Consider the following 16,282-nt stretch of genomic DNA (forward strand, 5'->3'; position numbering starts at 1 on the left):
ATTGATGTTTCAAAAGATGTCGCTTAGATATTTGGAATATGATATCGTATAGTTGATACGCTTTAAAAATTTACAACCGCGTAACAAAATACTTTATGTTGTAAGAGTTACCTCCCTGAACACTGTTTTTCTTGTGGCCACTAATCCTTTGCAACCGTAAAAGATTACGACAAATTTATTTTGCCAAATTGCTCGTTACATCTTAAGAATAAGGATATTCATTTGGACCGAAGCTATATGGCGAGTCCATATGAGAGTTATTCCCCCTTTTTCATTTGATTCAAGTGATATGCATTTCTAACTAGTAAACCATAAGTGATAGAGACCTAGGGTCTTCAGATTTGAGGTCCTTATGAGTAAAGTGATCTTACTCATTAACCATACATATTTAAGACCTATGGTCTTTTGATTCGATGTCCTTAGTTTGTGACCTTGAAATTGAGGTCAAGGTCAAAGGTTAATAGGACGTTTTAGATTTTGACCTTTGCTTTAAATTCATATTTAAACACCATAAAGCCATAGGAACTGACATGTTGGACTGATTTTTAATACTTTAATATCAAAATAGATCTTAACTTGTGGAAAGACCCTCAATTGTTCTCTGAACAATTGGTTTTTAATTATAATTATTATTTTTTTCCGCCAACTTCTGAAATTTTTGTTTCGTAATATGTCGCTTAGATATTTCTTGTATTGTATCTTATAGTTTATGCGATTTTAAATTTCACCCTGCTAAGCCAAACTATTTTCTTTGTAAGAGTTATCTCCCTATTCACTGTTTATTAAGTGAGTGCATCTCCTTTGTAACAAAAAATGATATCAACTAAATTTCTTTTACAAATTGTTCATTACATCCTCAGGAATTTTTGGTTAATTTGGATCGAATCGATTTGATGAAATTTTATAGGAGTTATCTACCCTTACAAAATAAATAAATAAGGTCAAGGTCAAGTTCTCAGTTGTGACTTCTGCTTGTTTTTGCACTTTCTCCAACGCTTTGAAAGATACATATAAAAGAACACTTGGGTCCTAACTTAGAAAATGAGGTCAAAGTCAAAGGTCAAGGTCAAATTTTAAATTTTGACTTTTCCTTATTTTGAGATTTTCTCCCAATCTTTTAAAGATATACATTAAAGAACAAGTGCAACATGTTTTCTTTATTGTAATGAAGATATGTTACATTTGGTCTGATACAATTAAATGGCATCTTATAGGAGTTAGTGCCCCTGAAGTGTCTGAATATAAGGTTATTTGATTATAACTTCAACTAAGTTCATTATAAAGCCATATGACCTTGTACAAAAGGTTAGGTGACATATAACCTTGAAAAATGACTACCGGAAGTGACCTTGAGAAAACCGGAAGTCACCTTTTTTGCAATTTTCTCATATAAAAGTACTCAGAATCCATATATTTTGTCAGATAGAATGATAAACTTATTACTGAAGACTAAAAATGACTTCCAACAAACCAGAACTATCTTCTTATCAAACTTTCTTTGATGTGGAAAGACTTCCAATTGTTCTCTGAACAATTGGTTTTTAATTTTATTATGGTCTCTATTAAAGAAGGTCCTTGAAATCTACAACATTTTTCAACTACCATTGATCAGTCAACTGTCATTGAGGATAGCTATAAATCTTTTAGCTTCCTGGTTGTCCATTTCCATAACAAAATACATTATTTATGACAATTTGGTCATAAAGTTTATTGTTTTTATAAAATGTTTGAACAATGTTTACAATGAACATGTCAGGGTTTATTGATTCAGCACTAACATAAAGTTGTTAGTTTGAGCAAAGGAATCACAAGTTTGACTGGAGGAATTACAAAAACTTAAAAGTATTTATTTTTTTCATTTTGACATATAAGTACCATCATACCAGTACTTTGATTGAAAGGGTATATGACTTAGCGTGTAGTTTATTGCATGTGAAATTTATTTCTGCAAGACAATATAAAAAGAAAATTAGGAAACAATTCAATTGAGAAAGCTAAAGACGTAATTTAGGACAAAACAGTTTATGAAAGACAAAACAGTTTATGAAAGACAAAACAGTTTATGAAAAACAAATATGAAAGACATGAACCAATAACAACCATTGAATTACAGACTCGTGGCCATTGCGGTCAGGAATTTTTATGAACCTTATAAAAGATATATGCCAAATAAGGGTTTGACCCAAATTTCAGGGTTCACAGATGAGGTTAATGTTTTGGTGTAAGTTAGGTCAAAGACAGAGTTCACCTGACCTCAACCTCTTCTTATGGATCAGAGATCAAGGTTAAACATAGGTTATTAGGTCTGATTCTCAAGAACTATTAGCAGAAGGTCAACTATGTTTGGTGTATGGAATAATAATAATGACTACATGTCAGTCTTGCAGGTTTCATCTGACCTTGACCCCATTTTCATGGTTCTTTGTTTGGACTTCAGTAAATGCAGGGATCTCCATGGATGAAAATTGAACGATGGAGGAACTTTCACCATTACAAACCGTGTCTACGCTGTACAGTGAAGCGCGATCGGAAGTATTTTATCCCTCCATACAAGTAATGGTGAACATGCTAATTCATTGCTTATTTAAATTATATTTATTTGAATTTTCATTATAGAATTATAAGTATCAATATTTTCATTTATTGCCGTTTTTAACCATTCAAATGCCAAGTCTTCATGGTCCCCCCTTAGTCGAGAATGACCAAAAGCTGTCATGAAGGTCCCCATGTAGATTTCTTGTATTTTTGGTAATTGTTATGGGGGTTAAAAATCATATGATTAGGAGCTTATTTTTCATGGACACTGTCAAATTCAGAACCCATTACCGGTATGTCTGATTTGCAGCAACAACAAAACGATTCGTACAGGTTATATAAAAGGTTAAAGAGATTTGTAAAGCAAACGTTGACAAATGAAAAGGTTTTTAATGACTTTATCTGGCAAATTGATGCTGTGCAACATGCATCTTTTGAGTCTGAATGGAAACCGGAAACGCGGATGTATCAATTTGATTGTTATATACGAAATGAATTCGGAACTAGATACCATTGAGATGGGAGCCATCTCTGTGGGCCCCGCTGTCAATAACGTGGGGTAAATAAGTTGTATGGATAATCTGATATGAAGCATTATTTGAAGTTATTACATAGTCTCATGTGTGATTTTATTCTAAGATTTTAAGTTGGTTAATATATATGTTAAGTTAAAAATGTTTGTCAGGTATAAAGTATGAAATAATAACAGCTGTCCTCTCAAAATATAGTGTGGATCAAATTTGTTAGTGATGGACAGACCAACAGACAGACAGACCTTTCACCTAGGAAGTTGTACATACATCATGACACACCCTCTGGTGTTGGTTAAAATGGATGTCAAGTATAATAATATTTGAAATCATAACGGTTCTCAAGATATAGAGAGGACACGATCTTCACCACAGGATACAGGGTTGTCAACTGAAACCAAAGTTTTTTTACCTTGACCTTTGACCTAGGAAGTTGTACATACATCAAGACACGCCCTCTGGTGGTGGTTAATAAACATGTAAAGTATTAAGTATAAAATCACAACGGTTATCTAGATATGGAGCGGACACGATCTTCACCACAGGACACGGGGTTGTCAACTGAAACCAAAGTTTTTGACCTTGACCTTTGACCTAGGAAGTTGTACATACATCATGACACACCCTCTGGTGTTGGTTAAAATGGATGTCAAGTATAAACTTTGAAATCATAACAGTTCTCAAGATGTAGAGCGGACACGATCTTCACCACAGGACACGGGGTTGTCAACTGAAACCAAAGTTTTTGACCTTGACCTTTGACCTAGGAAGTTGTACATACATCATGACACACCCTCTGGTGTTGGTTAAAATGGATGTCAAGTATAAACTTTGAAATCATAACGGTTCTCAAGATATAGAGTGGACACGATCTTCACCACTCGCAGGGTTGTCAACTGAAACCAAAGTTATTTTACCTTGACCTTTGACCTAGGAAGTTGTACATACATCCTGACACGCCCTCTGGTGGTGGTTAATAAACATGTAAAGTATAAAGTATGAAATCATAATGGTTCTCTAGATATGGAGCAGACACAAAGTTAAAGTGTTACGGACGGACTGATCACTATAGGGCGACCCGCCTAAAGGCGGGGCCCTAATTACGATACGATATTTATTTACAGGAAATATTTAAGTTTTTACTTTTAAACTTTTAAAGTAATTCTAAATTATCGTTACAGCAGTACTCGAGTTATTTGCAATGAAATAATATTTACTGTTTCTTATTTTGTACTTCTTAAAAAAGGAGGATGCTGATTGCTTAAGTCAAAATAAAGCATGTGTTCGACTTGTTAAACTGTTTTCTTTGTAACTGGATTATTAATTTATTTATTTAATCTAAATTATCTTAATCATTTGCTGAAACTTAATTGATTAATTCGACAAATGGATCGTCTATCCTCAGATAGTATTCTCCTGTCTGGTTTGTTGATCTACCTGTACAAGCTCAGGTACAAGTGATCACCGATCTTTAATCCGGATATCCCTCAGGCGTTAGAACTGTATTGGATTATAACATAAAAAGCCTAAGGGTTATGCAATTACATGCATTTGATTATAATTGATAAAAAAATATGGCATCGGGCTAAAAAACGATGAAGTTTTGAACGATGGCGGAAGGCAATTTAAAGATGGCGCAAGACAATTTAACGATGGCGCGAGTCATTTGACGATGGCGCAAGACATTTGAACGATGGCAGGGCGCCATCGTTAAACAGGCCATGGAGATCCCTGAAATGTTCAGGTTTTTTCTGTTTTTCAAGTACTTTTAACAATAGGTCAGCTATATATGGGCAATATGTCAACTTTATTTGGTGCATTTTCATGGTTCATTGTTCAGTGTAAAGTTTTTTGTGTTTTGATCTCACTCTGTTTTTCAATTAGCATACATAATAAGTCAACTATATAAGGTTTATACAAAAATTGTATGGTACATATATGTCTGTCTGACACGGTTTATCTCATCTTTTAAGCTCACCTGACCAGAAAAGTCTTGAGAGCTTTTCTCATCACTTGTTATGTCGTCCATCTTTGTCATCCGTTCACTTTTAAAAAAATCTTCTCCTCTGAATCTACTTGGCCAAATTTAACCAAACTTGGCTGCCGCCAAATTTAACTTAACTTGGCTGCCATCATCATTGAGGTATCTAGTTTAAAAAAATATGTCCAAATGCATTTTTTGGCTTATATCTCTAAAATAAAGCATTTAGAGTGAATCTTACATGAAGTGAAACTGTTTATTAGGTAAAGATCTATCTGCCCTGAAATTTTATGACAAATCAGGGTTGCTGCCCCTGAATTGGTAATTTAAGGAAATTTTGCAGTTTTTGGTTATTATCTTGAATATTATTATAGATAGAGATAAACTGTGAACAGCAATGATGTTCTGCAAAGTAAGATCTACAAATAAGTCAACATGTCCAAAATGGTCAATTGACCCCTTAAGGAGTTATTGTCCTTTATAGTAAATTTTTAACAAACTTTTGTAGATATTTTGTAATCTAACAAAAATCTTCTCTGAAACTATTGGACAAATTTAACCAAACTTAGTCACAATCATTATTAGTGTTTCTAGTTTAAAATTTGTCCAATGACCCTGCCTGTCAACTGACAGGGTTCTCAATAAGGTGAGTCCATGAGTCCTGGACTCATGAAAATATGTCTGAATTTACCATTTTCATGATTGGAAGATTGAAATATTTTGTATAAACTGAACAATCACATCATCATTTTATAGCATAAGTTTAATAGTAATCAGAACCTCATTGCACTGTTCTATTAGGTCATGAAGACTGAAATAATAAATTCTATTGCTATAAAATATCTTTTTCTTACTGTTGGACTCGTCATGGCTAAAAATGACCAGTCCCTTGACTCGCCTTAAAGAATCCTTAGTGAGAACCCTGTCAGACATAGTTTAAAATAGAGCAGAGGGGTAAAATGCAGTTGTTGGCTTATCTCTCGAATACAAAGCAAAAGCATAACGGTTGCATTATTTCATGCATCAATTGTAAAAAAAAATATCAGGTGAGCAACACAGGCTCTAGTAATCATAGATCTTTGAAAGTGTTGAAATCTTTTAGTAAAACCTTTATCTTTAAGAAATCAACAAAAAATCAATTGTCAGTAAAGCAGGCGAGGCATTTCAGCACTTTTGTTAAGATAAATAGACTAGAATATTATAATTGTTTTATCAAACATTAATCTAGAATGGTTATAAATAATATAAAGAATTTTAATTGTTCAATCTTCTTTTAAAATACCAATAACATCTGTAAACTTATTTAGCACTTATTATTATTTCAATCCTTTTAAGATTACTGCACAACCTTCAAATAAAGGCACACCACAACCATTTATACATGCAGTAAACACTTTTTGTGTCATACCACAATTAATTTCTAAGACCCTCACACAGGGTGTGATGCACCAAATGTGATAGAAGGCAATAGCAGCAAATTCACATCCCCATTCCATGGCTATACAGATTCCACAACAGGTAGTCATGATCACATAGCAGACATTCTTCCACAATTCAAAACACTTGTTAGATATTTTCCACACACAATCTAAGCTGTGTACGCCATCAGGTTCTGCCATAACATCATGGAAATCTACCTGAGGAAATAGAACTATTCAAATCAGTCTTCTCCATAGAAAATTATTACTGCAAATGTTTTTCAAACTTAAGTGTGGAGGTTGTAATTTGTTTGTTAGTTGTAATTTCCTCAAACTACCGGACTATATGATGTGGGTTTATGGGTTTTGCTGATTATTGAAGGCTGTATGGTAATCTAATGTTGCTTACATCCATTTCATTCAGTGAATAGTGGTCTCATTGGCAATGAAAACAATAACACTAAATATTTATCCAATGGCCTCATAATTAAAAATACTGAAATGTGGTATTTTGATAGATGCAGCCAATTATTCCACAAGGATGGTCTAGAAAACATAAAATTGTCTTGAACAATTAATTTTTGGTTTAGGAAACTTAAGTTTCTTGAATAGAATCTTGAAGATGTTTAATTATTGCTATTTAATGAAATTTTCCTTTAATCTTATTGACTGATTATTTCCTCTCTCAGCACAGTAGAGTGATATGAAAAATTGTGTTGCTAGAATTTTTTAGAAACTAAGCTTGCAGGTGCCCATTGTCATTGAAATTAACATCTTCATTATAGGTAAAATAGTGATAAACAGATAATCATTGGTCATCTCAACTGGATTGCTTTTTTCACTTTCCCTGTACCAGCTCAGGCGATAAAAAACAATTTCATTGCGATGATCAATGATAATTTATAATTATCATATCATATTATATCTCTTTTTTATAACTGTTCAAAAATACTTTATTTTCAAACTAAACTTTCATTTGAAAACTTATAATATGAAACTTCTGTAAATAATTTTTATTTTCAAAGTAAATATAGAGCTCTAAAAATTTCCGTTTTGAAAAGTATAACAGAGATAGTTTGGGAATGAAATGTTAAAATTAATATGCATTTCTTCATTGAAGATCATTAAATATTTTTTTTTATAATAAGAAATATGTTTCCTAACCTTGATATGATTGTTGATTCCATTGGGATCTCTGTCCACCAAGTCCAAAGTTGCTGACATCTTTCCTCTAAACTTTTACCTCTGCAACTGATCACTAAACATTTACTGGTAACAGCTTTAATTTTTGTTTTGTTTTGTTTTCATTACCATGATTACAATATGCCCATAAAATGATAAAACATCATTGTCTTTACAAAGTGTTTACCCTATGTACCTGTTAAATGCAAATTAAAAACATAAAGTTATATATCTTCACATTAATTTTGTTTAGGTAAAATCTGAGTGTTCTCTGAAAGTTGAGCTCATTATGATTGACTTTCAGAAAAAATTAAAAAAAAAAGGTCTACATGGATATTATTCTAGAAAAAATAATCAAAGAGCTTGAGCATATTAACATGAATATCATGAATATATAAATATTTAAAAGAAAATATATTTATGAAATTTATGATTAAAGCTAAAGAGGACTATTGGAGACACCTTTAAGCATCCATTATTCCACCTTGTTCATTAGTGTCAAGAACATGTTTTCAGATACTGAATGAAAGTTATAAATTTTGTGATACAGGTGTTGACCAGTTTTTATTTTTTCATTTATTAGGTCTTTCCACTTTTTGTGGAAAGACCTTTTGTTTTTCTTCTGATTATTAGGTCTTTCCACTTTTCCGTGGAAAGACCTATTGGTTTTCTTCTGATTATTATTATTTTTTTTCTTCCGCCAACTTTTTGTTCCTTCGCAATTTTTTTGTTTCGCAAGATGTCGCTTAGATATATGGTATATGATATCGAGCAATTAATACGCTTTTGAAACTGACACCGCGTAACCAAAATCTTTTCAATGTAAGAGTTATCTCCCCGAACACTGTTTTTCTTGTGATCGCTTAATATTCGCAACCGTATAAGAAACCGACAAATTTATTTTACCAAATTGCTCGTTATATCCTCAGGATGATTTGATTTATTTTGTTCGAAGCTTTCCGGAGACTCCATATGAGAGTTATTTCCCCTTTTATATTTGGTATAAGTGAAATGCATTTTTAACTGGAAAACCATAAGTGTTAGAGGCCTAGGGTCTTTTGTTTTGAGGTCCTTGGTCCAAAAAATTGAAAATGAGGTCAAGGTCAAAGGTCAAGGTCATGATCAAAATTTTGATTTTGGCTTGTTATCTCTTATTTTCAGAAATCATATAAGATATTGACAAGATATTTTCATAAAATTGTTAGTTACGACATGTAGTAACACATAAATTTTAGTCGAAAGGGTACGTAGACATTTGACGTGAGTTTTCCCCCTTTTTATATCTTATATCATATGTATGATAATATAACTCATAAACAATATAAAGTAGAGGACTAATGTCTTTTGATTTGAGGTCCTTGGTTGATGACCTTGAAATTGAGCTCAAGGTCATTGGCAAAATTAACGTTCTAGATTTTGACCTTTGCTTTTACCTCATATGTATACAAGATAAAGACATGGGACTTTTTGCAATAGGTTGCAAGCAATGTGACCTTGTAAAAGCCAACCGGAAGTGACCTTTTGTTTACCGGAAGTAGCTATTTTTTGTTCTAAATAAATGTAAAAGTATATAGAACCATATATTTTTGGAATCAGTGTCAATTAAACTATCAAACTATACCGGAAATTACGTCGTTTGAACCGGAAGTTAACAATTATCTCCCTTATCTATATCTTTTTCCATAGAAACCATACATTTTTGGAATCAACGTTCAATATGCTGTCATTTGACGGTTCAATTGACATTTAAAACCAAATTTTTAATATTTTCATATAAAAAAAGATCCTTACTGGTGGAAAGACCATCAATGGTTCTCTGAACAATTGGTTTTTAATTTTTTTTTGTTTTTCTTCTGCCGTCCGAGATGCTTTTTTGTCTTACAACATATCGAATGGATTTTTTGGCCAATGATGTTGTACAGTAATGGAGGTTTCAAAACTCACCCTGTGTGACCGAACACTTATTCTTATAGGAGTTATCTCCCCGCGTCCCTTTTTTCTTGTTATCGCTATATCTCTAAAACTGTAAAAGATTTTAGCAAACTGTTTTCACCAAATTGTTCGTCTACTCTTGAGAATGATTTGGTTTAAATTGACTTGAGTGATCGAAAGACATCTTATGGGAGTTATTTCCCTTTGAAAATTTAAGATAGACGATTTGTTGGATAAATTCATACGTTTTAAATCATAGAGGCCTACAGTCTTTTGATATGAAGTCCTTGGTCCATTTGAAGGATATTGAGGTCAAGGTCAAAGGTCAAGGTCATGTTCTAAATTTAGAATTTTGCTTGTTATCGTTATTCCACAGAAACTGTGACAGTAAATGATATGATGTGTTTGCCAAATAACTGTTTACAATTAGGCACAACTTCAACCTATTTCGGTCAAAGTGTTTTGGTTAACCCTTATAAATAGGAGTTTTCTCCCCTTATGTATTTCAAATCAGTATTTCTCCACAACCATACAAATGATTGACCTGGGATCTTTTGATTTGAGATCACTGACCTATGACCTTGAAATTGAGGTCAAGGTCAAAGGTCAATTTGACGTTCTAGATTTTGACCTTTGCTAAAAATGATTTTCTGTTCATAATAAAACAATTAAGTCTTCTGCATATACCTATTAATCTTATTTTTTTATATCAATTTGAAGAACCAAATTACATCAACAAGGAGTGAAATTTTCTAACATCAATTTTTAAATTTCATTCTTATTATCGAGGTGGAAAGACCTTCAATTGTTCTCTGAAGAATTGATTTTTTATTGTTAATTGAGTCTTTAATCTGATCAGTAACTGATATAGTAACAAATAGTGACAAATAGAGTTGACACCAAATATAATCGGATGGAACCCCTTATATTTGAGATCATGTGGACATTTGATTGTATCAGCTGACCTATATTGATTTCCAAACCTGAATATTTACAAATGAATTGTCTCCTCTCAACAAAGTCACACAGAGTTGTGTTTCTGACAATGCAATTCATTTGGAATTAAGTCAGTTTATTGGGCCAATGGTATTTAGTATATGCAGTTGTATTAATATTGGCACATGTTGCTTGTATGGAGATTATTTGGTCCTACCCCTTCAAGCATGCTCTCTTGATTTTAAAACTTGGTCAGTTTATAAGATGAACCACTAATGTTAAGGCACTATTTGGTATACAATTGTACAGTTATCCTTTCCATGTCACATTTTCATGGATATTATGCATGGGTTTAATCATGGTCTATTGACTGAAACTTTTGCTTAGTTTACATATAAAAGTTTGTTTAGGTAATGGTAAGTTTAAAGAGAACTGCTGATGATAAATCAATGGTACATGTATAATTATATTACGGGTTACAAATGTGTCGAGGTCTGTGATTGGATAACAACACAGAGATGTCAGTATATATTCAGGAAACTGCCAGAGTATATACGACATTTTTATCCCCAATAAGAACCTCAATAACGTCATCATAACACCGGTTACTATGTGACCTAGTCAAACGCTATACAGAACACTAAGGAATGTCAGAGGGAAAATAATGACGTGCTTCAGTCAATAGTACATTTTTAATACAAAATCACCCAATTTACACTTTTAATACTTAAATTAAATGTTAAAAGTGTTAATATAAATTATTACATACACAATAAAATTATGTTCCCAGCAAATTAGAAAATCCTTAATGTATGCTGAACATATCAGGTTGGGTTTTTCAATATATGTGTTGTAAAAAACAAAGCCACACACACATACAAACACAAAATATGATATCAAAAAACTTTATTGAAACTATTTTTAACGGAAAAAAAATTGTCAAGATAAAAAACGTGTACTTAAATGAATTACTTGAAATATTAAAAGACAATAAACATGTAATGAATATACATGCTGCATTGTGAATATTCAACAAATACCTGAACTGGAAAATAACATTAAGTCAGTGGTAATCCGTAATATATGTGTAATTCACGTCTCTGACAGGGTATATACTGTGACATTCCCGACTTAGGGCTTATATCCCATTCACCTTCGGCTCAGGGGATATAAACGCTAAGCCAGGAATGTCACAGTATATACCCTGTCTGAAACCTGAATAACATATAATAATTTGTATTCAGTTTTTCAGTTTTATTAGCATTGGCATATCTTATTTCAATGGAGATCTTTGACCAGGTACCTTTCAGTTATGGATCTAAGGCTATGAGTGTTCTATATATAGTTTACATTTTAAGTATTGCCATTTTAATTTCAACATTTGAATTAAACTGTCAAAAGGAATTACAGGTGAGACATCACTGTGTTGACAGTTTATTTTGTAGTTAAGCATTGGAGTTACAATTTTTTTTTTGTTCTGTATGTTAGTGGCTGGAAGTATGATTTTACATTATAGGTCCAGAAAGCTAATACACCATCCAAGTCTTGCAGATTTTGGACCTAAAAGACAGATAGTAGTAGCTACTAAATCAGGAAAGGAGAAAGACCAGGTAAAGTTAAGTGATTATTACATGTACTGCAAGTACATTAACCTTTCCAAAATAATGAGAAACTTGACTATTTGCAGCATTTTTACAATTTTTACTTATTTTTTGCCAATACTAACAAATATTTGAGTTAAAAAGCAATAAACCAGAAATAAGTAAAAAAAATTATAATTATTTTCACAAACTGCTGAGAAAAGCCTACTTAAAAAGCTCCAAGCATCCTCCATGCATGCTCAGAGCTTCCTCTTAAGAATAAATCTATGATTCCTAAGTAATACAACAAAACATGTCATCATGCAATATTCATGCTAAAGATTAGTTTTGTTTGGTAGATATCTTTTAAAATGGAAGGTTAATGACACAAATTAGAAACTGAATCAATCCCCAAGTCTGTAGAATGAACTAACCTTATGTATATTTTAGGTGAATAGTGGAGTTTCTCTTTATATTTTGTGGATTTGACACCTAATTTTACTTTTGTACAGATCAATATTTTTTTTACCTCTTTTTTCAGAAAACAAGCACAAAGCACAAAAGGAAAGAAAAAGGTAAAGAGAATATCTTCACAGCACACTATAAAGTTATTTTATTTCAGGAAAATATGCAAACAGATATGGGTATCGAAATTCATAATGTCAGTTCTTATTATTGTATAATCACCCAATCTCATTATTCGGATGGATAAAAACCTAATAATAATTTGTAAATTTAAAGTAAGTAAAATGCAAAGTATGACCACATAAAGAAAAATACTGTATAAATACATGTATATAAAAATTCACAAAAATTTTCAAATCAAAGAGCAGAATGCTCTGAGGGATACGATTGCCATATAGTTTTCATTGACACATGTATAGCAGTTCTGTCAACTTTTCATTAAGCAAATTCGTGAGATTTGGCCAAAATAGAAAAGATCAAAGAGGAAAAAATTGATCCAAGGATACTGCTGCAAAAAAGCAGGAACATGTGTGAGTCTCACACATTTTTGGCAGCCCTGGCCTTGCGGTCATAAAACTTTCGAATCAGTTTTTTTGTACTCGGACTCGAAAATCAACCAATGAAATTGCTTGATGTCTTGTTTCGAGCATGATTTATGTGCTCCAAGCACTGAGCAAAGTTTTATGCCTTCAAGGCCATAGTCCAAATAATTATGACGTCTTGGAAGGCTATTATATTTTTTTTCTTTGATGCCTTACTTCGACGTCCAAGGACGTATAACTAATATACGTCCTTGTCGACGTCGAAGTAAGGCGTCAAAGAAAAAAAAATAAAATAGCCTTTCAAGACGTCATAATTATTTGGACTATCAAGGCCTGGTCTTGAAGGCATAAAAATTTGCTCAGTGCTTGGAGCACAAAAATCATGCTCGAAACAAGACATCAAGCAATTTCATTGGTTGATTTTCGAGTACGAGTACAAAAAAACTGACTCGAAAATTTTTTATGACCGCAAGGCCTGGTACAGCTGGATAGTATTATTTTCAAAACTAATTCAACTGCACCTGCAAAGGTAATATAAATCTGAATCGTCACTCAACTTTAAAAATAGCTAATACCCGATACAAGTGTACGAGCAATGTACTTATTGTGTTTTATTTGTGTGCTATCAATTCCAAGTTTACTTTCCACAGCAGTCACTGAGAGAGAGAGTGAGGGAAGGTATTTCACTTCATAGTTCGAGATTACTCTGATGTCCGACGGCTGATTTGCCAGACAAGCTGGGACCGTGGGGGACTTTTATGCTAGTATACTTAAATTTCAAACTTAAATAGTCCCAGTCCCATATATTATATCAAGTATTATTGGATGCCGAATTGAATTTTAAATAGGTGGCGATTTGACTAGATGCCGATTTAACCAGGTGCCGATTTGACTTTTTCTATGGGGTGCCGATTTGACCAGGTGCCGATTTGACTTGTACCCAGTAATCTCGGGACTATTCACTTCGTATCTTATCACCGTTAATTCTAGGAGGAACCCCATTTCCCAGTCCCATATATTATATCAAATATTATTGGATGCCGAATTGACTTTTAAATAGGTGCCGATTTGACTAGATGCCGATTTAACGAAGTGCCGATTTGACTTTTTCTATGGGTGCCGATTTGACTTGTACCCAGTAATCTCGGACTATTCACTTCGTATCTTATCACCGTTAATTCTAGGAGGAACCCCATTTCTAACTCTTTAATTATTAATTTCCTTTGGGTCAGTGGGCATGAATCCTTCCGTACACACTCCTCTGTTTAAATTGAGATCGTTCTTAATATAATACGACGTTTATCGACATCTAACGAGTTAATTTTTTCTTGACGATTTTGACGGGAAATATTTCTGGGTTTAGCTAGCTATAAAACCAGGTTCAATCCACCATTTTCTACATTAGAAAATGCCTGTACCAAGTCAGGAATATGACAGTTGTTATCCATTCGTTTGATGTGCTTGGACTTTTGATTTTGCCTTTTGATTTTTGATTTTCCTTTTTGAATTTTCCTCGGAGTTCAGCATTTTTGTGTTTTTACTTTTTTCTGAAAGGGAGACAACTTGAAACGATAATATGGAAGACTCCATTTCGGCTAAAGGGGTGTTATAGGTAAAACTTCATTGAGTTTAATTTAAATGATGCATATGATTTTAAATTATGCAACAACAATATTAAACCCTCAATAGCAGGCAGACATAGAAAGAATCCAATGAGTTTCAAATTAATTAATAAGCGGGGAATCCAGAACAACCACTCAATCTGATACCCCTTGAAATCAAGAAAACTATACGCATGCGCATTAATACATAAACAAACCCGCGATTTGGAACAAGAACGTTTATTTAATTTATGATATGATAAATGAGTCTCAATTTATTTATGAGAGTACAGTATCAGTTTCATAACGGTAAAATATAGAAAACTCCACTTCAGTTCTTATATGACAGAAATAGAATTATCGGAATTCAAAGAACTCTCGCATTTATCAAAACTGGGGAATTCCCTCTGACGTGTTTCTAAATTTATAAAAACACTAAATATAAATACTGCTTAATTCTGATTTTCCGTGTTGTTAAAAACACGCATATAAGTCAAGGGAAAAATCAAACATGAAGATTATGAGAAGAACATTACAGGAAAGTTGTTTATGTTCAATCCTTTTGCTTGTTTTTACCTTTAAAGCAAGACAATCATAAGAGTCTGAGATGTTGCTGAATGTTTAGAATAAAACGGTTGACGTGAGGGAATGAGCCCTGAGTCAACGGTAAAAGTCTGCAGATTGCTTAAAAGCAATCGTATCCCAAAAATTTGATAGTTATCACAACAACGGCTTATAAGCAAAAGTCTTATGAATTTTCAAATCAAATCTCAGAAAAAAGGAGGAATATTGTAAATACATATTTAGTAAAATTGAGCAGCGTAATAATCATACTGATTTTTCAAAAGTATTTTTATGAACTGTTTACAGATAGAGAAAAGAGGAAGTTAGAGAGAAGACAGTCAGTTGCTGTCATGGAAACAGTGAAGAACTCGGCAAAGAAGAGGAATAAAGCTTCTCATATTTTGAAAAGTCCTAAATGTAGGTGTACAGTTGGTCTTTTTATTCTTTGTCAATCTTATGATGTTTTTTGTTGGTGAGCTTAGTTATGCTGATCATAGAACATCAATGAATATTGTGTATAGTCTGCTTCTTACAAAAGGAAACTATATTAATAAAATCGTGATAAAGAGTAAATGAAATAAAATACCACCCTGTGACTAACTATTTTGCAGACAGTATTTTTATCAAGTTGATAAATCAGAATAGTAAGGAATCACACATAAAACTAGATATAGTGTAAGTTAGTAAATAAGTAGATGTATGTTTTGTATGTACAGCATATATCCCAGTAGGTAAACTTTTTTTGTCTCGCCTTGACAGAGTAAAAAAACGAGACATACATGTAGGTAGGTGGCGGCCACGGCGTTAACAATGTGATTTGTGATTAGTTTATGGTGAAGCACAAGTGGTAGGTCAATCATTTTTGGTATGCAGAAGTTATCATGTCTTAGTTTGTGATTAGGTCAGTTCAAGGGGAACCATTAGTGGAGGCCAATGTTAATTGGTATTCAGTTGTATAAGCATTGGCACATCTCATTTCCATGGAGAGTATTTGGCCTCTCCCCTCAGTCACAGTC

General features: G+C 32.9%; 1 protein-coding gene across 1 annotated transcript in view; it reads left to right on the top strand.

Moving 5' to 3' along the window:
• Positions 1-16,282, top strand: part of LOC143071874 (treslin-like) — a 55,321-nt gene that overhangs the window by 20,973 nt on the left and 18,066 nt on the right. The window contains exons 14-16 of the mRNA XM_076246510.1: positions 12,031-12,124; positions 12,636-12,669; positions 15,573-15,683. Coding sequence (XP_076102625.1) covers positions 12,031-12,124; positions 12,636-12,669; positions 15,573-15,683 — 239 coding nt within the window. The remainder of the gene's footprint in view (positions 1-12,030; positions 12,125-12,635; positions 12,670-15,572; positions 15,684-16,282) is intronic.

The sequence above is a fragment of the Mytilus galloprovincialis genome, chromosome 4 (assembly GCF_965363235.1).
Source record: "Mytilus galloprovincialis chromosome 4, xbMytGall1.hap1.1, whole genome shotgun sequence".
NCBI lineage: Eukaryota > Metazoa > Mollusca > Bivalvia > Mytilida > Mytilidae > Mytilus > Mytilus galloprovincialis.